The 22,609-nt window shown below is 38.6% G+C and overlaps 1 protein-coding gene across 2 annotated transcripts; it reads right to left on the reverse strand.

Moving 5' to 3' along the window:
• Positions 1-784: 784 nt before the first annotated feature.
• On the reverse strand, positions 785-20,864 carry LOC123320438 (chloride channel protein 2). Of its 2 annotated transcripts, XM_044907758.1 has the most exons (15): positions 20,755-20,864; positions 18,830-19,071; positions 7,715-7,835; positions 7,276-7,419; positions 7,097-7,225; positions 6,434-6,724; positions 6,163-6,373; positions 4,597-4,698; positions 4,294-4,528; positions 4,112-4,235; positions 3,709-3,978; positions 2,222-2,607; positions 1,994-2,166; positions 1,820-1,940; positions 785-1,353 (listed from the first exon to the last, which is right to left on the reverse strand). In XM_044907758.1, the coding sequence occupies exons 2-15, from the start codon at positions 18,962-18,964 to the stop codon at positions 976-978; spliced, it is 2,820 nt and encodes a 939-aa protein (XP_044763693.1). In that variant the 5' UTR covers positions 18,965-19,071; positions 20,755-20,864; the 3' UTR covers positions 785-975. The 2 variants fall into 2 exon arrangements, with proteins under 2 accessions (XP_044763693.1, XP_044763692.1); XM_044907757.1 differs by lacking the exons at positions 18,830-19,071; positions 20,755-20,864 and adding an exon at positions 10,434-10,625.
• Between the last annotated feature and the right edge of the window lie 1,745 nt (positions 20,865-22,609).

The following is a 22,609-nucleotide window of genomic DNA, read 5'->3' on the forward strand; positions in this document are numbered from 1 at the left end:
AATAAAAAAATGTACAATTATCCTACTACTCATACACATTTACAATAAGATACAAAATATACAATCAACGAAATCGAAAGCAACAATTATATAAAACATCAGATATAACTCAATCTCAATTATAGTATGTTCGTCAACAACGTTTCTTAATATAACATCACACGTCCATCTTGAATCAATTGACCAATAATAAAGGTAGTGTGTTTTTGACTTAGTTTTAGTTTGACTCTTGCTTTCAACATTAATTTCAATATAAGGTACACACAATATAAATTACGATTCATATTTGAACACGCTTGTATACATCGAATTTCACAGTTAGTTTTAACACAGTCTTTTCGGCACAGTTTACTTGGTTTCACTCAAGGAACCAAATGCCAATATATTATATATTCACAATAATTCAATTTAATTTCAGAGGGTATATCATTATAATATCAATGGTTTGAAATATTACCTCCAGGGTCGTGTTATATTTTGGTATTTTTCCAAATGGTCGAGGAAAATGTATAAAAAGTAAATTCCTCTAATATTTACCATTTTAACAATATCCTCTACAATATATTTCGACTGGTTGTGCAAACAGTAAAATTAAAATGAATGAATTCAGGCACAAAATAGAATTAGAACTAGGTATAAATAATTTATGGTTATCCAGGAAACTCAATGATATTTCAATTATTTAACTCCTGAAATATTCAAAAAGATAAGAAATTTTTTACTGCAATTTTCACAGTGATCTTCGCCAATGAAATAATTTCATTTCCTGAAGACCTTGATTTTTTTCATGGCTCTTCCAGAGGATCACTATCATCGAACTCTTCGAATAAGTAGTAGGCAAAATTAGAGAGTGAGGCTCCAAATACTATCAATAATACTTCAAACCTGACCAATCGGTTCAACCTCATCAAAATCACAGCAACATCTTATGGGGAACCGCCCGGCGCATGCGAACTGCGTCGGCCACTCCTAAAATCAGTCCTTCTCCGCCATCAGGGCCACCGAAGCCTCCACGTCGGTCTCGTTGACCGGCGCCTCCTTGAAGTCGCTGTTCGTCCCCATCGAGTTGGCGTCCGCGTGACTCGGCAGGTTGCCGCAGTTGATGTCCTCGATGGCCTGCCTGAGCTCCTTCAGCCCGACCACGCCGACCAGCTTGCCTATGGCGGTGACGTAGGCGTGATTCACGCCCACCATGGAGAAGATCGAGTGGACCTTGAGGAGCGAGGTGCGTTCCACTAGTTGGAATGGGGCAGGGTCCACGTGGCAGATGGTGAAATCGACGGGCATCTGCATCTGTTCATATTCCCACGCCTGCTGTTCCTCCGGGGACATGTCGCACACTCTTTCCCTGGGCTGGGGAGAGAGAGAGAAGAATATTAAGGGTTGGAGAAGTGTTGGATTGAAGATAAACAGTTTGTCTGGTCATTAGAATCCTACAGACTTATGTGGGCACCTCAGGTTCTAATTAACACATAAAAGAATCACAAGAAAAGATCACCAAGGCAACAAAATTGGTTTTATAGGCTGCAGTTGCAGTTCGTGCTTGAAATCAACTCTGTACCTAGATAAGCAAGCTATGGTCAAATAAAATGCAAGAAACACCACATATAGAGCCTTCGTGTGAAGATAACCAGTTTGTCTGGACAAAAAAGTCTTATGTGGGCCCGTCAGGATCTAATTAACACATACAAACTTCCCATAAAAGATCACCAAGATGACAAAATAGGTTTTATAGGCGGGACTTGCAGTTTTGTGCTCAAAATCAACTAATAAAACGTTAAAAACACAAAATATAGAGCCTTCCTAAGGGTTTACTTACAAGTTGCACCTTCTTGGACGTAATGGGGGAGGTTGGCATTATCTTGGGCTCGACCGAAGGCGATGAACTCAGAACTTGGGTGCTGCTACCCCTGTCGACGTCTTGAAGTTGGGCGGACTTCCTGCAAAGGAAACGCTGTAGTCCCTGGCTATCAAATTTTCACGGATTACATACCTGAAAATGGCCTCGAAAGCCAGCCGTATCCTGCTTTCCGCCCCTGTCACCGTCGTGTAGGGCGTCGACCCTGGGCTGGTGGATAGGAAGGGGCTGAAACCTTTCAGGGTGAAGGAATTCGTCTTCTTGAGGATGGACTTTTTGGGTTGGCCTCCAGTGGGCGAGTAATGGGGCTGAAAGATCATTTGGAACATATCAACTGTACGATTCTTCGAATCTCGTTCTTACCCTGTCCATATCCAACTGATTCTCCGACATCTGCCTCATGCCTAGTAGATCAGGCGCGGGTACCACTTGGAACCGAGACGGTCTCCTCCTCCTTTCCTCCGCCCTCCTCAAGGCCTCCTCCCTCGCCTTCTCCTCCGCCTCCCTCATCCTGATCGCGGCCACCTGCAATCTCCTCTCTTTGCCTATCTGCTTCTCGATCAACTGGATCAGTTGGACCCTCTGGATCGAGCCGAGCAGTATCATGTTCTCCGGATTCTCCACCAACGGGAAACTCTGCAGTCTCCTGTTGTCCTTCAGGACCGTCTTGAGCTGCTCGTAGGACATGCCGTGGAAGATGTACTTGACGTCGCGCACCATGAAGTCCTCCACGTAGCTGTCGTACATGCCTGAAAACGATTTTGGCCTTCTGTATTGAAACAATGTTAGGAGGAGATTTCCAGATGAACATTTTTACACTCCATTGGACCTTCGGAGTATTCTGAAGGTTGATTGAGTTATTGAGTGAGTATTCACTGCCATGTTTATGAGGCCTTTCTGCTTAAAATTACTCAAGGAATCACCTCTTTTCGTTTGTACCTCCAATTTAGGAGCGACCTGTAGAATTATGTGAATGGTGACACGAAGAAGTGTTTGAAAGACATATCAAGATTCGATCTTGAAAGAAAAACACTCTGTTGGAATCTTCCTCAAGAACTTCCTTCGAGACTTTCTATCTGCAACCTCCAAAAGGTGTATGGATCTGAGTGGGTATGTTAAAATGGCTTTCTTAGAGGACACTGTCGACTCAGTAAGCTTCTGATGAGAATGGGTTTATTAGAGGAATGCCTCGCAATTGCAATACAACGGAAAAAATGCTTTGGACCAGAAACTTGTAGGAGAGAGGACATCCTTGAAACATTCACTGATATTAATGGAGTGCATTAGAACTATGAATCTGGATGGCGAGCTCTAGATGATGCAGTGGTGGCAACAACACTGCTCTTGGCCTGAGATCTTTATTGATCGTTGTATATCAAGGGTAGCATCATCTCATACTGTTCGTGCTCGCTTTGAAAAAGCTACAGGCTCCTCAAACCGCGTTGTTTTGACAAATGAAACTTGGGTATACATCCACGATCCAAAAACAGAGCAGACTCTCTGGTTCTCCGATGAATGTATCTGATGAATGGGATAGTAAGCTGAGAAATGAAATTTCCTTTGCTTTTATAGTGGGCTAAGAAAACGGTGAGTATTCAAATCTTGAGCTACAAGAAACTTTGTTCATCGAACCTCCAGAGCTTGCGCTGTTACTGATTCATTTCAGATGAATATGTTATGATGTCTATGGGAGAAATTTTAAATTTGATCGATAAACCGTACGTCAAATTACATCCAATCGAACCTGTAGCAAAAATTTCCTCATAATTACGTCAATAATCATCTCGATTAGATTGGGAGGTTCCATGCACACCAGCACACCTGCATTCGAAGTTTCAACGGTCACTTACCGGTGCTTCCGGGCAGTAGATCGGGAAGATACGGCAGCTTCTTGATCAAGATGATGCTGTCGTATATACTCGGAGCCAATAGGCTGGCGATGGCGTTCGAAATCAGTACGGCCATCATTATGGGTATTATGTGCGTAATCTGTCCGGTCATCTCGAAGACTATCACAGATACGGAAATTGTGTGGGTCACTGAACCGCTGAAAGCTGCTGCGCCAACGGTAGCGTAGCCCCCGGGGATGATCTCGGCCAGCTTGCCTCCGTATCGCATTCCTGCAACGCAAAATGATGGTCAACACGATGAACGCTACTGAATGAGATACCACTTGCAAGAAAACACTGTAGATCAATCAGGATTCTGCCATGGAAGCTCAAAAGACTCAATTTTTTACCTCATAACCCTTACCTGTTGGGAACCACATGTGCATAAGCTCCCCCACTATCCTACCAAAGGCCGCACCTATCTTGAACACTGGAATGAAGCTCCCGCTCGGTACCGGGATTGTCGAACATATAATGGAGGCCAGAAACTGCAACATAAAACCCTGTCGTCGAAATTTACTCAACTGGACCACCACCCTTACTCACGGTGTACGTTATGTAGCAAGACAGATGGAAGAACACCCCGGTGTTCTCCGTCTTCCATTTCTTCACGATATCCTGTTCCTTCACGGTCAGATTCTCGTTCGTCCAGGAGAAGTTGCTGAACAGATTGGCCACCTGGTCGTGGGTGGTCAGGTCGCCGGCCAGGAACTGGCCCGAACCAAGGGGGAAGGATATGGTGGACACCAGCAAGGCCACGATGGCCGGATAGAGGAAGCGGCTGTAACAGACGACCAACTATTTTGATTTGTTGGGAGGAGGAGCGTCGCAGGACGTTTGATCACTCACTTTTTCTTGAGGAAGCTGTTGATCGTCTTGCTGTTACGCATCAGCATCACGTACTGGCGGTGGACCCAGACGTAGAAGGCGCCCCCAAGGCCGCAGACAGCACTGGAAGAAGAAGAAAGGCTTGGTTTAGTCTGTGAAAGATATTCTATAGAACATATTATTCGAATAAAGGTGTAAAGATCTCGCCATAGTCCATTTTCAGAATACTACAGTGCAACAAGTCCATTTCAACACTACGAAAATTGTGCTCATCAACTCTGTAGTTCATTTTTCCAAAATTACAGTGCAACATGTTGATTTTAAGCTAAAATAATCTTGTATTGAATGAGTTATTCGAAAGTACATGAGCAGTCTATGCACTACGAAAAATGTGCAAATTCTCTTCGAACTCTGTAGTTCATTTTTCGAAATTCACAGTGCAAAATGTTCATTTTGAGCTCAAATCATTGTATATCGAATGAATTATACGAAAGTTCAGCTGCACTACAAAAATTGTGCAAATTATCTTCGATATCCATATTTCATCTTCGAAAGTTACAGTGCAAAATGTTCATTTCAAGCTCGCGTAATTGTTTTTGGAATGAATTATTCGATAGTACATGAGCAGTCTTTACACTACAAAAATTGTGCTAATTCTCTTCGAAATCTGTAGTTCGTCTTTCAAACTTTGCAGTGCAAAATGTCAATTTTAAGCTTACATAATAGTGCATAGAACAAATTATTCGAAAGTAAATGATAGTCTTCGCACTACGAAAATTGTGCAAATTCTCTCCGAAATCTGTAGTTCATTTTTCAAAGTTTACAGTGCAAAATGTTCATTTTGAGCTAATATAATAGTATATGGAATACATTATACGAGAGTGCAGCATTTGTCTTTGCACAACGAAAATTGTGCAAATTCTATACGAAATCTGTCGTTCATTTTTCAAAGTTTACAGTGCAAAATGTTCATTTTGAGCCCATATAATAGTATATGGAATAAATTATACGAGAGTGCAGCATTAGTCTTCGCACTACGAAAATTGTGCAAATTCTCTCCGAAATCGGTAGTTCATTTTTCAAAGTTTACAGTGCAGAATGTTCATTTTGAGCCCATATAATAGTATATGGAATAAATTATACGAGAGTGCAGCATTAGTCTTTGCACTACGAAAATTGTGCAAATTCTCTCCGAAAACTGTAGTTCATTTTTCAAAGTTTACAGTGCAAAATGTTCATTTTGAGCCCATATAATAGTATATGGAATAAATTATACGAGAGTGCAGCATTAGTCTTCGCACTACGAAAATTGTGCAAATTCTATTCGAAATCTATATTTCATTTTCGGAGCTTACAGTGTTACACCTCCATTTTGAGCTTTGATAATCGTCTATGGATTGAGTAATTCGTATGTATGTGAGCAGTTATCGCACCAGGAAACTTGTGCAAATCAACATCGAAATCTGTATTTCATCTTTGGAAAGTTACAGTGCAGCATGTTCATTTCAAGCTCACTTGATCGTCCATGGAATATTATTCGTGTGATCATAAAAGTGGCATTTGTAACAGGTTAAAAAAAAATCTTACCCTATCAGGGCGAACACGAACAGTTCCTGTGGATCGAACGGGAAGTCCATGAAGAAATTGGTCTTGAACACGGCCGTAACAGTGTCAGCTCCCTGGAACCAGACGGCCAACAGTCTGAACACGGTGGCCCCGCACACGGCCGTGAAGAAACCCCTCCAGTAATTTCTCACGGCGAAGTACACCGTGGTTACCTCGATGCTGAATAGCACCCCTGCAAGAAGTCGATTCGATAAGTCTGGAGGGTGAGGGAGGGGGTGAAAGTATTGCTCACCTCCGACGGGGGCGGCGAAACAGCTGGCCACGCCGACCGCGCATGCGGCCGCCAACATTTCGGTCGTTCTGCTCTCGTTCTCATAAATACCCTGAAATCCAGTAACTAGTTTACTGAGCAAAGTCGCTACTATGCTAGCGATGTGAACGAACGGACCTTCTTTGCCTAGGGGCATGCCGCTGCCGAGGGTGGCGGTCAGGCCTATCACCTTGGCGACCAGGGTGCGGAACGTTAGGTATTCCTTCAGAGCCACACCTCTGAGGATGGTTTTCATCTCTGGTATACCAGAACCTGCAAGAAATGTAAAATGTAGAATGAAAAACGAACCTTCAGTACCGATAAGCCGGTCTCAACCAACTGGGAGTAGTTTGACTGGCGGTGTGAAAACACCTGGGAGACCAAAAGGGAGCGGAGAATCGAACTCTGCCGATGTGATATCTTGCGATGAGTACACCTGTAACTGAATTCTGTACCCCTGAAAGTTTTGGTTGTGGCTGGCGAACAAGGAGCGAACATCATCTAGTTATACCGAGAGTCGGATAGTGTGTTTTTTTTTGGAGTTTATATTCATAGTTCTTTTTGTCATTGGCTCTCTTCCACTACTTTCTGTATCTCCTCGTGACGTTTTTTGTATGTGTCTCTGAAAAAATCCTGCGCACTTACCTATAGACTGAGGAGCCACCAAATGGACGAAACCGGCACTGAACAATATCAGACATAAAGGAAGAGAAACCCAGGCTGCGTACTGCGCCAGCGGTTGGTTCGTCAGGTCTCCAAAGAGCCATATTTGTGCTGAAACCAATTCGGCGTTATTTATGGAAGATAGAGCTCGCAAATCTCACCTTTATTGCACATCTGCACGCTCCTGTCCATTATGAAGCTGATAAGCGCCATTATGACTCCTAGGAGAGCCAAGAATACCCAGTCTTCACCCAGCCTGGCGAAGGTGTTCTTCCAGATGAAGGCCACAGCCTTGGCCAATTTTCCTGCGGAAGAGCGGAAATTAGGCTGTTGCAAGAAATCGAAAATCATCCAGGATATCCTTTTAACAGCGTGATTTGAAAACTTTCCGATGACGCCAACAGTAGTTAAAAAAACCTCAATCTTATTCGAAATAAGCCCTGGAGAAATCCCATCAGTTTTAATGAGATCTGAAGGGTTGTTGTGCCAGTTTTGCCGATTGAACTTTTCGAAAGAAGGAAGCTTCTCGGAGACGAATTAATAATAATAGATTCGGGCGGTCCTTTGATCAGCGAAAAACTTGAATTAGACAAATTGTACCTTGATATCCTCGAAGTTCTCTCTTCCGAGCCCTCTCCTCCTTCAGTCTCCTCCTCTCGGCCTGTTTCAGTCCCTCCAATTTGGCGAATTCTCCCAGTTGCCGGCTGTACCGGCCATACATCTGAAAAACGAAGTCAACGTTGAAAACATAATATAATAAGATATTCTTTCGAGGGATTCTCTGGGAATAGAAGTCGCTTTGTTGCTTAGTAATGCCATTAGGGTATGATCCGGCCACTACTATCGAGGGAAATGGCAAGAGAAAGGCTCTCGCTGAAGAGTATTGGCCTGATGTTGTGTGAAAATATTGCCTACACTGTTTCCATACAATATATTATGGCAATATTCAATTGCAAGTTCAAACAACATTTTGCTCAAAAAAATAGACAATTTGTAAGAAAAAGACCAATAATGAACATTTTTGGGCTGATATCTCTACAATAAACATCCTGTAGAACTGTTTCAATTTGAATTCTGACTTACAAAGAGGGTGTCACTTTGCGATAGTTTGAGAATTTGATTATTCTTAGATCTCAACTGTTCTGGTTTCCATTGAATTATATCAATAGAAAATATTCCAAATACACTTTTGATAATTTCAACATATTACGAGACTCTGTTTGAACTGTGAACCTCAGAATTCCCACTTCATCCTCCGGGCTATTAAATCTGTCGAAATAAACACATAATATGTCCGTTCAAGAGCGTTCAATAACCAATTCGTTCTGGAACCCATCCAGAATCGAGTAAACACATCAATCTCTGAGCGCAATAATTATTGAAGAGTGTGGATTATTGGACTTCAACGTGAAAAATTCACGGTTCGAATTTAGTGGAACAGGTGGTTTATTTTTCGATGCCTCTCTATAAACGATTTTGATTGATGGTACAGGCGAAATGACGTCAAAAAAATTGAATTTCGAAGACTGGCAGGAAGTTTTGGATGAAGGACATTATTCAGTTATGGGCTGTTTTTCGATATTATTCAAGTCAACAACATTTTATTCTACATAAGCGTTGCTCGGGTAGTTAAATGCTCAAAATTGAACCATTTTTGATAGCTTCTCAATTTAAACACCCCTGGAACTCCCAGAAACACAAACAAGAATATCCGTGAGAGGATTCGAGGTACCTGATGGACATTTTGTGAAATTAAATTAGAGTTTAAAGTAAACTCGACCAGAGATGGGTTTGGCTCTAAGTTGAATGGCTAATATCATAAATATATGCGGAAAAGATTATAAATTAATGGGATCTGACAAAATTGTGAACAACAGCAGCTTTTCTTCTGTTACATGCATTTTAATTCCTCTAAAACCCCTAGGGGGTTGAAATAATGAGCAAATTTAATGAGCCAGATATCGTTACAAAAATTTTCAGTTTTCCCCGTTATGCTTCCTGTTTGCACCCTCCACCCTTATAATCAATTAAAAACAACATCATTAACGCCGAAAATTTCAGTTATACACCTGACACATATCTATTTGCTTACAAGAGAACACTGTTTGATAAAACAATAGTGTATTCCACGAATACAAAGCTCGGCGCGTTATCTAATTTCAAACAAAAACCGTGTCCCATTATGGGAATGAGCTTTTCCCTTTGATTAGGGTATTCCCCTTGATGAATCCCGAAATTATTACTCCCTGATGTTGGCGCATATTGATTTGCGAACTGGATTAAACTGGCACCTCGACTGAACAAAATTTCTAATCGTATAGAAGCTTATTTTTCACCCTAATATACCTAATCCATATCATTGAATATCACAATTCAATATTTCCAAACTCAAATTGGGATGTTTCATTTGGATGAAAAAAATACATACAACATTCATTGCTATTATTTGGATAATAGCAATGAATGTTGTATGTATTTTTTTCAATAGATGTACTCAGCATTCTTTGATTTGGTGTTATTGATATTATTATATTGTATATTCGAAAACTTTTCTAGTGAAACATTATGCAAGGATATTAAGTCTACTAATCTACTTCAATGCTCAACGGCAAGGTTACTGGCTCATCCACCATTTTGCAACTTCTACCTCCTTTTTATCCTGATACATTTTAGATTCTGATAATTTCTCTGCACTTCGTCAGATGATCGATCTAAAACGTGAGCAACAAAAATATCACTGGATGGAGCAGCTTGCTGTTGACCTGAAATCCCTCTTAATCCTTATAGTTCTGAGAACGTTTGAATGAAAGTTCAGGAATCGTTTCCTAGAAACGTGGATTCAGAGGATCGGTGATAGGAAGGCATAAAGGATGCCATATCAATAATACTCCGACTGACGATTACTACAGTCTGGAGGGAGCAGTTTGTTTAAAAGAAGAGTGAGATAGTTCTAGAAGCTTTCCCAGAAGTCCGTAGAGTGGCAGTCCTGCGAATGCCACTGATAAGTATAAATAGGAGTTGAACGTGTCTCAAGCCAGTTCCATGAAACAGATGTTAGACCCAGAGGATTTTGCATCAAAGGAATAATGTGGTCGATGAAAGATTCAGTTTCTTCAAACAATAATAGATCGGACGATTCAATAGTGAACTGAATACACTCTGTAATGATGCATTTAGCAATACAGTGGTTGATTTTTAAGGCTGAAATTCAACTGTGATTTATTGTTTTCGGTTTCAGATTTGTTCCTCCCTCATCCTTTCTGGGGTTCCTGCGTGAAGGGTTGAAATTCACGTGTCATGCTTGGAATGCCGCACTCACTAAAGTATTTATATAATCCTCCTCCTGTGGCGGGCATGGATAGAATGACTGCTCCTGCCTGTTCTTCTTCTTCTCTAATAGCTTGGCGAATTCTTCCCATTCCTTATCGATCTCTTCGTGATTGTCCTCGCCGAACTGAGCCTCGGAAAGGACCAAGTCCTCCTGCTGATGTCTCATCTTCTCGGAAATTGATTGCGCGATTTATTTCGGTTACTTCCGTTTCGATAATTCTGATCTGTTGGTGATTGGTTTGAATTGAACGATTATTATTCGGAGAATACGATCAACAAGATCATTGGAAAGAATTGGGGGTTTTTTACACGTAAAAAAGTGAAATCTAACACAACAAATGTGATGATGAACATTACCGGTTCAACATTGTATTAAGGAAAGTGATAAAGATCAACTACATCCAGTTTTTGATAGGAAAATTAATTGGTTGTGCATTAGGAAGGATATTTCTTGCGTGAAAAAACTGATAACATGACAATGTTATATATTCAGGAAGATGGTGTACGAAAGGAAATATTTAGGTATAGCTCATGGGAATTCGGGGAATCAATCTGGGCTTTTCCTGGTTTTACAGAGCTTTATCGGAAAATCAGCCTTTGATAAACGGGTCCATAAAGTTTTAATTCCTCAGATTCGGTGAATTTGCAAACATCATTGCATCCAAAAAACAAAGAACAGGATTCTAAAAAACTATATAACTCACAAAATCGTCACAAAAATCTTGAAGAACAGTTAGGCAAGCATCATCATCATCATCACTTGAGTCGCTTGAATAGAATTTCGTACACAAATGGATAATTTTTAGTAGCTCAATTTTGCCGATTGGTATTCCTATCCCTTCTTTTTTTTTGCGACAGTCATGGCGATAGACTCGTGCGATAAAAACTGATAGATATTGACTTATTAGGTATAATTTCAGCCATGTATATTTCGAAATAACAATTTTTTATGCTTTGTTCCACAAATTTGAAAGGAAAAAAAAAGAATTCTGCAATTTCGACTATTCTTTATGATTTTCAAAATAAAAAGTTTAGAGATGATGATTAAATCCTAAACAGGGCCAGATATTTGAAATATTGGTATGAAAATATAGGTTTTCGAACACGCTGAATCTATGGCGAGCAATTTTGAAAGCCTATCTCCTTTCGTTTAGATTTTCATCTAACAAATAGCATTTTTTCAAAAATTTTCAATTTTCAATCTCCTATATCTCTTGTTATATTCGTCTGATCAAATTGGGATTTCCGGTTATATAATCAGCATTGCCAAGGCTTCCATCCTAGCACAAAAACTCGATTTCGAAAATCTCGATTTTTTGGGTCGAAAATGAGCAAGGGGTTAGACCCCCCTAAAATGACCTTTTTGCTACTCTGTCTGAAAATCAGGGTGTTCTATTACTGTCTTAGGATATGGAATGCATAGAATTTGTTTAGAAGAATCTAGAAAACCAAAAAGTTGATAATTCAATAGAGAATTGCACTCCAGAGAGCTCTTCAAAGTCAACTCGAAAATGAAAAGTGAAAAAACAAAAAAAATTATTTTCTCCTAAACAGTGCCAGATATTGAAAATTTTGGTATGAAAATATAGGTTTTCGAACACGCTGAATCTATTGCGAGCAATTTTGAAATCCTATCTCCTTTCGTTTAGATTTTCATCTTCGAAATGGCATTTCTCAGAAATTTGCAATTTTCAATCTGCGATATCTCCTGTTATATTCGTCTGATCCAATTGGGATTTTCGGTTATATAATCAGCGTTGCCTAGGCTTCCACCCTAGCACAAAAACTTGATTTCGAAAATTTCGATTTTTTGGGTCAAAAATGAGCATGGGGTTAGACCCCCCAAAAATCACCTATTTGCCACTCTGTCTAAGAATCAGGATGTTCTTTTACTGTCCTAGGATATGGAGTGCATAGAATCCGTTTTTAAGATTCTAGAAAACCAAACAGTTGATGATTCAATAGAGAATTGCACTCCAGAGAGCTCTTCAAAGTCAACTCGAAAATGAAAAATGGAAAAACAAAAAAAATTATTTTCTCCTAAACAGTGTCAGATATTGAAAATTTTGGTATGAAAATATAGGTTTTCGAACACGCTGAATCTATTGCGAGCTATTTCGAAAGCGTATCTCCCTCCGTTTAGATTTTCATCTTGAAAATGCATCTTTCGGAAATTGAAAATTTGACTTGAGAATTCGTCAAGAGTGAACGGTTGCGCCGCGGTGGATGAAATGTCGAGATTTATCACTAGAAAGATTGCTTTTTCAGATTATGTATCACGTTTGAATCTACTATGATTTTTCTGCTAGATACCACCTAACTCGAAAGTTGAAAAATGGAAAAATAAAAATTTTTTTTTTCTGGTAAACAGTGTTAGATATCCGAAAGTTTGGTAAATAAATATAGGTTTTCGAATAGGTTTTATGGGAAAATATGAAGTGGGAGTCAAACCTTCAGATTTGCTCATCAGAAACTTGAGCCTCATTATATAAGGGCATATTTGAACAACTACCGTAATAGTTTACCCCTCAAAGTTGTGAGTTATTCGCAGTTTCAAGTTCTAGGTATTCCATCAGCTCGCAGAAAATCCACCGTGGTGTACTTTTCGTACTGCAAATACCTTAGTCGTAACATCATTAGAATATTCCAAGACAAACATCCCCCAAACCTACCGGTCGAATTTAAAATTCAAATGCATCTTATACAACCAATTGCCAAATTGTCGCAATAACCCTTTCTGGCCGCTTTATTGTTCCTTCTGGAGTAGATATCTAATTTTTCAAGGAATGACGCAATCCGATACTGGTTGGACTCGACCTTGACGAAAATTCATTTCGACATCATTATTTCAAGTGAATAAGGGGTATTTTCCGAAATAAATAGCAGATCGTTACAGTTTTCCCAATAACCCGAGCCCAGCTTCGAAACAAATTAGTTTCAAGACAATGAAAAAGAGCGGGATACACGTGCTTCAACTGAAAGCTCCCTTCATGACTACAGAGTGAGAAAAGTGCTTGAAAGGGTAATTTTTTTCAAATTAGCACACCAATTTTCATGTATAACTGAAAATTTTATCATGTACCCTCTATGAGGGTACTAGACTAGAAAAGAATCTCACTTCGTCAGATGACACTTATATACAGAGTGAGCCTTTGACTGATACAATTATTTTAACAGTAAATTCTTGGGGTTGAAAAAAGATTTTTTACGATTCGGCCCTGATAAAAAGATATAGTCATTCTAGCTATTCCACCTCAGGAACAAAATTCCCTTCAGAATAACTAGCTAAATCTATGACATTATACATCTGTGGATCCTTTAAACAGAGTTACATTCAGCCAAATTACTCAATTTATCGAACTTCACAGATTTTTTTTTTATTTTTGAACATCAAATTACTCAAAAACGGCGCGTTATACGAGAAAATATGAAGAATACTTTCATTATTTTACAAAACGTTCAAATATTCATAAGATAGCCTCCAACTTTGTTTCAAGTGTTGGCTTCTTTGAATTGTTGGTATTTTTTATGGTACGTTATGGTCATAATGAGAAAACTGATGGGGGATATCTTGTATTCGTATGTTTTTCAACAGCCTGTATACCGAGCCGATTGGAAAAAAATAGTAAGGGAAAAAAGTGCTTCTTTTGACCTCAAGTATGTACTGTTAAAATATTTCTACTAGTCAAAGACTCGCTCTGTATGGGCATGAACCTTTAGAAGGTCATCTTGAAGCCAAATACTAGTTCGTTACTGGATAGGATCTGTACTATTGGAAATATTGGGAAAATATTTTTGTGGTACTCAAAAAGATCGAATCAACATAAAACCGAATCACCAACAAAAGATCCACAAAAATCTGCCAAACATATACCGCACAAAATCACAGATAGACCGATTTTTCACGTCTCATTCGAGGCGAACTTTTCGAAGATCGCGACAGTACTATTGCCATTTTCGCCAAGGAGGAGATAAAAAGCGCGAAACGTCCTATCCAAGACCTACGGCCGGTCCGTCTTACCCGCACGCATTCCCTGCTCTAGAAGAAGCTATCGCCTAGGACGTCCGTCCTCAATCTCGGGTAGTTTGTCGCAATTTTTCAATTTGAGACGGGGACATTACCCAATTGATACATAAAGTGATGTCACTAGCCTCCATTACGGCGACGTTTGGCGGAACTTGGCGATTCGTAGGAAAGACGCTGTTGATAGGTGCCATAGGGTGTTGAGGAAAATTGGGAACATCGCACATTATCCTTTTCCGGTTTGATGGTTGACGAGAGAGTAAAAGAGGAAGTACCAGATGATTCAGCTGGTCGGTATGTTTTTAGTGAATCGTTTTAAAGACGTTATACGGCATCGCAGGAATTACTGGAGAAAATTGGAAAGAAACGTATGTGTTCGAAGATATCGAAGCTGAAGACCGCTTAAAAATATCGACAGAATTATACACTGGTCAAAAATTGCATCAGGCAGAAGGAAGAAGTCATCAAAATAAGTCATTTTACCTAAAATTGTCTTTATAACATATTCAAGATGGCTGAGCTACAACCCCTGGAATTTCGACGAACATAAACATATGGCTGGACAAATCAGTCATCACAAGATACTTTTTTCCCATTGCTTTGCGATAATTCAGATAACAGCCTGTATAAAGGGAAATGAAAAATTATTTTGCATATGTAGTGCTGTATTAAGTAAGATGTGTACATACGCCAGTTAACCTTCTTTATATGACAACTGTAACCAAGAGTGCTTTGGAGCGACAACATACTAGACAAATGAACAAAATTTAGCTTCTACCAGGTGAAGTCTGCATCAGACTTGAAAAAGTTTGCTTCTGTCACAGACACTTTTGAACCAGGGCTCCTTCAGCTCTTCGTAATGCTCTTACTCGGCATTGTGATAAGGAGGTTATCGATGAAAGTTCGAGGAATGTTTTGCCAAATTGTAAAGCATTGGCGTGTTGTTGCAACGTCTGCGGTGGGTCAGGTGCGCGGTGTGATTGCTTTGACATGGCAGACTACACTGGCGGATCTTCTTGCCCTCAAATTGAAACTATGCAACCTATTCTGGATTGTTGGACCTGGAACTATCCCACCCGGAAGCTTGCCGGAATGAACTATTAGTATTAGTCGATCTTGTGCGACGATTGCAGCTCTTGACCTTCGACCCTACGTCTATGATAGTAGGTATGAATGTGATTTTCGGATCAAGGATCGCCTTTTTGTCTGTAATCTCGTCAGATTTTGAAAGTGTATTCATTCATTTCCAGGATGCCTCAATATAAACTTGAGAAGTTTTTCATTCATGCGAGGCATCTTATGCAATATCTAAATTCATTGGCGTTAATTCATCTATGCATTATATGAGTGAGATAATGTAAAGTGCTATTAATCAGTTTCATCAAGGAATTTTCAATTAATGTTCTTCGAAGATGATATTTCCTGGAAGCATCTTGGAGAGCATGTAATATTTCATTAGAAAATGCTAAAACCACAAAATTCTCCTTCACAACAGGTCAATAAAAAACCTTATTCTTAAACCATAACATCTCCAACATGACCAAGAGATATTTATCGATCTTCGTAACAATTTTAGTGAATATTGCAAAATAATTTAATGGAGAACACACGTTGTTCTGAATTGAATGAAAGAGGCAAGAGATCGAGAATTTAGTTCCATATTCTGTAAAAGATGACGTTACACCCTGATCGTTGGTTGAAATTTATATGGACGATCGACAGAATCCCAATCACTATGCAGATTAAATGATTATTCTAAGAGGTGTTTCCATTTCTTAATTTATTCATGGAATATTGATCGACTCTCAATCAATATACTAGGACTAAAGTGGTACCTGATAGCCGAGAGTTTTAATGGGAGAACAGATATCGCGAAAATTATGTCAAGATTCATAAGACCTCAAGTTTTCAATGAATCGATAATTGGTAGCAAAAATTTACATCTTTATTCGGTAGGTAAGTTCTAATGAAAGGTGTTGCAATTTTGTGGTTCATTTATCATAACAAAAATTAAAATCGATAGATCTACTGTGCAGAGGCAAGCAGTATCTCCAGATCTTACTCATTTGAATCAAAAAAGTTTTGCCATGATATTGTTGATGTTTATATGGCAGAAATTGCTTGAAATGCATTATGTGGAAGGTAAATTCTAGCATCATTCATACCATTGTATGGAAATCAGAGATTCCACTTAGATCGAAGTTCTCTGTGTAATTTTTCCGTTGTTTTTTTTGCATTTCCATTTTGCCTGAGTCGGAGTAGATCATAGGAGTTATTTTTCGATCATTCGAAAGTAGTTTTCTACCGATATTTGAAGACTTTTGGTTGTTCCTGTATATAGTATGAGGTGAAAATGAAAATTTTGTAAAATAACATTTAGAGGGTGTAAATGATTAGTTGAAAAATATTGAAATTTATTGTCTTCTCAATCCAAAACTCACTTTTTTCGAAGGATCACCTGGAAAGAACTCTGAAATACTGATTTCTAATCAAACCCATCCCTATTTTTATATTTCCAGAAGATTCATGTTTATTATTTGTTCATACAAATGTCCTAATTGAATATTGTTCGTGTCATTCTTGTCGTCTTGTACCAAATTAATTTCGCATATATGTTGTGAAATTTTATGCAAATGAAACATTAAACAAGAACTCGGAGAAATGAAATATTTTCATGTACGAGGAGAAATGATAATTAACGATGCACTAAGCCATTTCAAGAGATGTTGCAAATTATTTCAAGATTTTTCACTCACCAATATCTCAACATTTGTCGGTATTTTTCTGGCTGCACTGTTTTTCAAAAGAGCTTTAGGAAGATTTATATATAGGTGGCTCGCAATATTTCCCAAGAACAATTTTTCTGGATATGTGGATTTCTGTGTCACTCAACAATTCAACCAAAGATGAATCGTGTCGATTGTTCATTATTTATTGTGGGTAATAACGAAGAGATAAAGGGTCTTCCACAGATAGCTGCACAAATAAATTCGATAATTGATGCAAACAATTATGAGACTAAATGTCAAGATGTGACTGAGGTTATTTGCCTTCGATATTCGATAGGGTATTATCCATTATATTGAAAATGATAAATATCAACTAATTACAGAACTAGAGGATGAAGAAAATTTTTATTTTTATATGGAGAGAAGTTCGGTTTTATTCGAGCGATCAAGGTGCAATTTGGGTTGAGAATTGTGCATTGAAACGTCTTTAAATGGGAGCAATGATTTCTAGCAATAAATAAACGAAGAGGGCTTGGAAATGATCGAAATTCGTGTAATATTTAAAGAAGTTCTTTGTGGTATTGATATTTTCCAGCTATATCATGGGAACGTCTAATTTGTTTGTTTTGACAAATCAGCGTCGAAAATTGGTAGATATTACGGACACGAAGATACATAATATGTATATTCAATTTCGGATGCTTAATCAACGTAGCTTCGGTTATCCGAAATTGTCGAACAAACAGCGGTGATTATCTCAGTTGGGCGGGCGGTTTATTATGTTTATTTTTTTACATAATTTGTATCGTTCTTGTTTAATCTTCGTATTATCAACGTAGGTCGAAAACTTAATGATAATTGGTAAATAAACATGTACCGCGGATTTTCGTCACTCAAAAAGATCGAGTAAATGACATTATTATCTCAGAAATTCTCTGAGATGGAAAGAATGGGTTATAATTTATTTTTTTTACCCAGGGAAACAAATTGGACGATATCATTATGAAGTTCAGTGACTCTCCAAATCTGATAAATGAAAAAAAAATCGAATTCCTTGCCTTTTTTCGTAAATTACTCAACTGAAAATTATATTCGAATCTTGCATATTGAAGAAATTGGAAATTAATGGCACTTTTCTTTCAATATTCTGGTATATTCTATATACGGGGTGTAAATGTATAGTTGAGAAAAATTCAAGGTTTGACTTTTTGTCGAAAAAAGTGTGGGTTTTCCATATACATGATGAGTATTTGACTCGTACTAATATTTTAACAGTAGATTCTTGAGGTCAAAAGAAACACTTTTTTCCCTTACCATTTTTTCTGGCTCGGTTTGAAAGGTACAGGCTGTTGGAAGAACCATAAAAAAATTTTATTTTTAGTTATATCTCACAAACGGTTTTATCGAATGAAATGAATTTCGGAATTTAGTTTTTCGTCCATTTGATGAATCTTTTTCGAACACAAGATATCAGCCATGTCTTCCAGTTCTTTCTGGTGAAAATGGTATGGGAAAAAAGTGTTTCTTTTGACCTCAAAGTTTCCTGTAACCAATTCTCATCCGAAATCAGCTAGTTGGGAAAAGTGTTAAATACTCAGGGGACCATAAATGGAGAAAAGCATGTCTACTCACCAAGGTGTTCTGATATCCCAGACTGAGCTTCTTCTGGTCCTCCTTGGGCACCTCCAGCCTCTCCATCTTAGCCAGCCTGTCCATGTTCCAGCCATACTGCCTCTTATCGCCTCCGGAATCTTCTTTCTCCTCCATCTCGACAGCTCGAACCTCTCGCCGTTATTCTTTAAACGCCAACACTACACAGCACGTTCATTAACTCAAGACCTCATCTTCGGTGGTTGGAATCTCCACGAGATACGCTGGAAAGTGAGAAGAATCATGTGAGATACGATATCTCGAGTGCATCGAGAAAATTCGCTCCTAGTTTGACTGAGATAAGAGCGGACGGTACGGGGGTTATTCGATAAGTTATGGCGACCAAAACGCCACAATTCTACGTCTCCATTATGGAAATTTGTCTTTAGGACAAGGCTTTGGACCAGTATCTTCCAAGTCCCTCCACACTGGCTTCCCTACAGAGTTCTGCCGAAAACTGACGAGTAGAGATTCTGCTTGGGGTGAAGGAAAAAAAACTCAGGATTGCCTGGCAACAGAATACCTCGCAATCACTTCCCTAATTCTCATAGTAGAGATGACAGCACGTTCCATTAGCTCCAAACTCTCAGTTTGCAGGAAACGCATGTTGCGGTTGTCAAGCAGTCGAGAAGGAGCGTGGAAACGTTCTAATTCACGTCTGCCATATTCGCTCTGAGAGTTAGGAATGCGGATTTAGTTAGACAGATGGCGCTAGGGTGTATTCCTGCACCGCAGTGGCAACTGGCGTGGAATAAAGGGGCCAGATGAGAACGAAACCGCGTTCAGCATCTACTCTTTTTCGACGGAATGGTCTTCCTGTCAATACTTTGAAATCGTAACATTTGAGAATGTCGTTTATTATTCATATGGCTCAATCTTGAAGGTGTTTTCCTTTCATTAGTGAATTTTAACAATCCTTGAACCGTGTTGGAGTGGATGAGACATAGGTTCTACTTCAGATCGTGTTTAGAACTCTACCATTCATCAGTTTCTGTAGTAATCACCTTCAATTCTATGTGTAACGAGCCGTACAACGCTATTTGAAGTTTATGTACAGACCCATAATCATAGAGATTTAAGTATTCATTTATAGAGACCTCTTTAACGACCATACTTATTACATCTGAGGTAATTAAGGAAAGTCGCTGATTTTGAGATGCTCGACAAATTCGTTGTATCTTTGGTATATTCCAGGATGCATCTGCTCGTGATTACATCGCGTTCTGCCAGTAAATTTTAACATTAATTTCCTTCTTCGTCCTATCGTAAAACGCTGCTAATAATAATGATGCGAGATTCGAGTGATTAGAGGAAAAAATATTCTTCGTGAATCGCTTTTCGTCAATTGGACGAAATTGTTGTGATTCTTTTTCATTAGAGATATTTTTACAGATCTAAGATCTATAATTGGGACTTGTCCTTCACTGATTGTATTTATGAAAATGAGGATAAAATAGAAGTTGACATAGATCATCCTCGCCTCCCACCGAAACTATTCTGGTATCGTGGTAACCTATTTATTCGGCATTCTGAAAAGATGGGAATTTTTCGATAGATGTTTGTTGATATCATCATCACCTTGGCATATTTAAGATAAGGATTAATTTTATTCAACTCTCCGTTAAACCAACTATGTGATATGATGTTCTTCTATGCGACACTTCTTTTTTCAGATTATATGTAATATATTTTAGGCCGAAACACTGGAGTTCAATAAAGGATCAGCTTAGCTCTTGCTTTTTTCGAAAACAAATTTTTGCTTCCCGTTTTTCGAGACAAGTTCTTGGATTCCTAATTCTGGTGATACTGATTTAATTTTATTGAGGTTTTTCCCCTTTTCAACCTGCTTTCTCTTTTCATCACTCCTTTTTATGCCAAAGCCAAGACTCACAAATGTCCAGACGTACCTTTTTCGACAGGAAATCGTTCGCGAGCCAATTTTTCATTTATCTCGACCCAATTTCCACGCACCAAGGTAAATATCAGTTATAGCTGAATTGGCGACACTGACTAACCAAGCAAAACTTCAAAATAGGAGTCTGGCCAAATGATACAGTCCGCTAGACAATGGGATTTAATTGGATTGTGTCCAAAATTATTATTGAGAACGCAGGCATATTCAATAATATGAAACAGGACCTAGACAATGAGATGAGGTGGGAATTTGAATTTATTCGCTTATCTTCAAACTTAATGTAATCAGATGTGATGATTCTCCGATCAATATACTAGAATCAAATAACCGAAATTGTATAATTGTTATCAAATTATCAACCGATCTGGAGTGGGGCAAGACAAGCCAAAATGTTATTGAATCCTGCCTGAGTCACCACGAGGTCAATGTCACTATTACGCGAGACCTCTGTGGGACTTGATTGGTATGCCTTCTTGCCGGAAGATGAATTTTTATTAATGGCCATTTGTGGTGGTCTCATATCCATGCACTTTGATTCAATTAAAAAATCTGCTATCTTCAATATCAACTGCTCTATTATGATACAATGTGAGCGATATTTTCAGGTTAATTTTAACCCTATTTCAGAATATTGGTACTATTCGAAGTTTGGAGGATTTTGCATTGAAACCATCGTTTATTCGTTTTCAATTCAGATTTTCCCAAAATATTCTGGAAAAAGACCTCAAAACACACAAAGAATATATAATGATTAAAAATCACCATCAATGACCAAAGGATCCTCAGCAGAAAAAGGTCTAGTCATTTCTGGCACAAAAAAACTCATGCAAAAAACTCAAATACTCTTCAACCCTTGTACAGGGTGCATAATAAGTTCCTCAACGGTCCATTAAAAGTTGCATACTTTCGACAAAATAGTAAATATGTCGAAGATATGGATTTTCTGCGTTTTTTCTGATCACTCTGTATAATACGGGCGTTTATGGACGGTGCGGATCTGAGGAAACATCGCCAATCGGATTCAATTGATCGAACTCAAAGCTGGTGGTTAAATTGTTAATTGATCGATCAATTCCGGAATATTCCGCTTAAATAATGGCACGAAAATAAATTATGCGTCAATTTGATCGTATATTCCATCAATCTGAATGTGTTGAATTAATGACCTTTATCTGGAGGAAATCTTTTATTGACCGAGGAGATTAAATGAATTTAGTGGTGAAAAAAACCGATTCTGATATTAATGAAGTTCGTTAATTATATCGTTGTTCCATGTGGAAAAAGCTAGATTGTTGCGGTTTGTGAATTATACATACGTACAGGCTGGTGCAACCAAAAGTTAACACTAATGAGGGACCCTCAATTTCTGATTCGAAGGGAAACAACCCCTTGAATTTGAATAGGGATAAGGTGTATTGCGATAACTAATATTGAAAATCGTATCGAGTACTATCTGACCCTATAATTTCGCTTCAAAATATCCATCGATAATGAAATAACAACGAAAATAATGAAGGAGTAATGTTGAATTTATGTTGTTAATTTTCGTCCAAGAAAGTATTTTTTGTCGTAGAAGAAACGCTGCTTACGTTGTACAACTGGTTGCCAAATTTGACGCTACTGGTTCGGTCGGAAACAAAAAGAAGGTGCATGGAAGAGACGAAGCGAGGGACGTGACAGTCTTGGGTCATGTAGCAAAGGATCCTGACTTTAGTACTAGGAAATTATCCGATGTATCTGGTGTTTCACTCACAGCAATCATGAGAATCCTTGAACAACATAAATTCCATCCTTAAAAAGTAAGATTTGGTGAAATCTTCGTGAGCTCTGGTAAAATCATCGTATCG

Source organism: Coccinella septempunctata, chromosome 9, assembly GCF_907165205.1.
Source record: "Coccinella septempunctata chromosome 9, icCocSept1.1, whole genome shotgun sequence".
Taxonomy (NCBI): domain Eukaryota; kingdom Metazoa; phylum Arthropoda; class Insecta; order Coleoptera; family Coccinellidae; genus Coccinella; species Coccinella septempunctata.

Coding starts and splice junctions, on each gene's coding strand:
- LOC123320438 (XM_044907757.1), bottom strand. CDS start 10,610: ATGAGACATCAGCAGGAGGACTTGGTCCTTTCCGAGGCTCAGTTCGGC. Junction 7,420..7,714: donor AGAACTTCGAGGATATCAAG/GTACAATTTGTC, acceptor GCTCTTCCGCAG/GAAAATTGGCCAAGGCTGTG. Junction 4,529..4,596: donor AACAGCTTCCTCAAGAAAAA/GTGAGTGATCAA, acceptor CGTCTGTTACAG/CCGCTTCCTCTATCCGGCCA.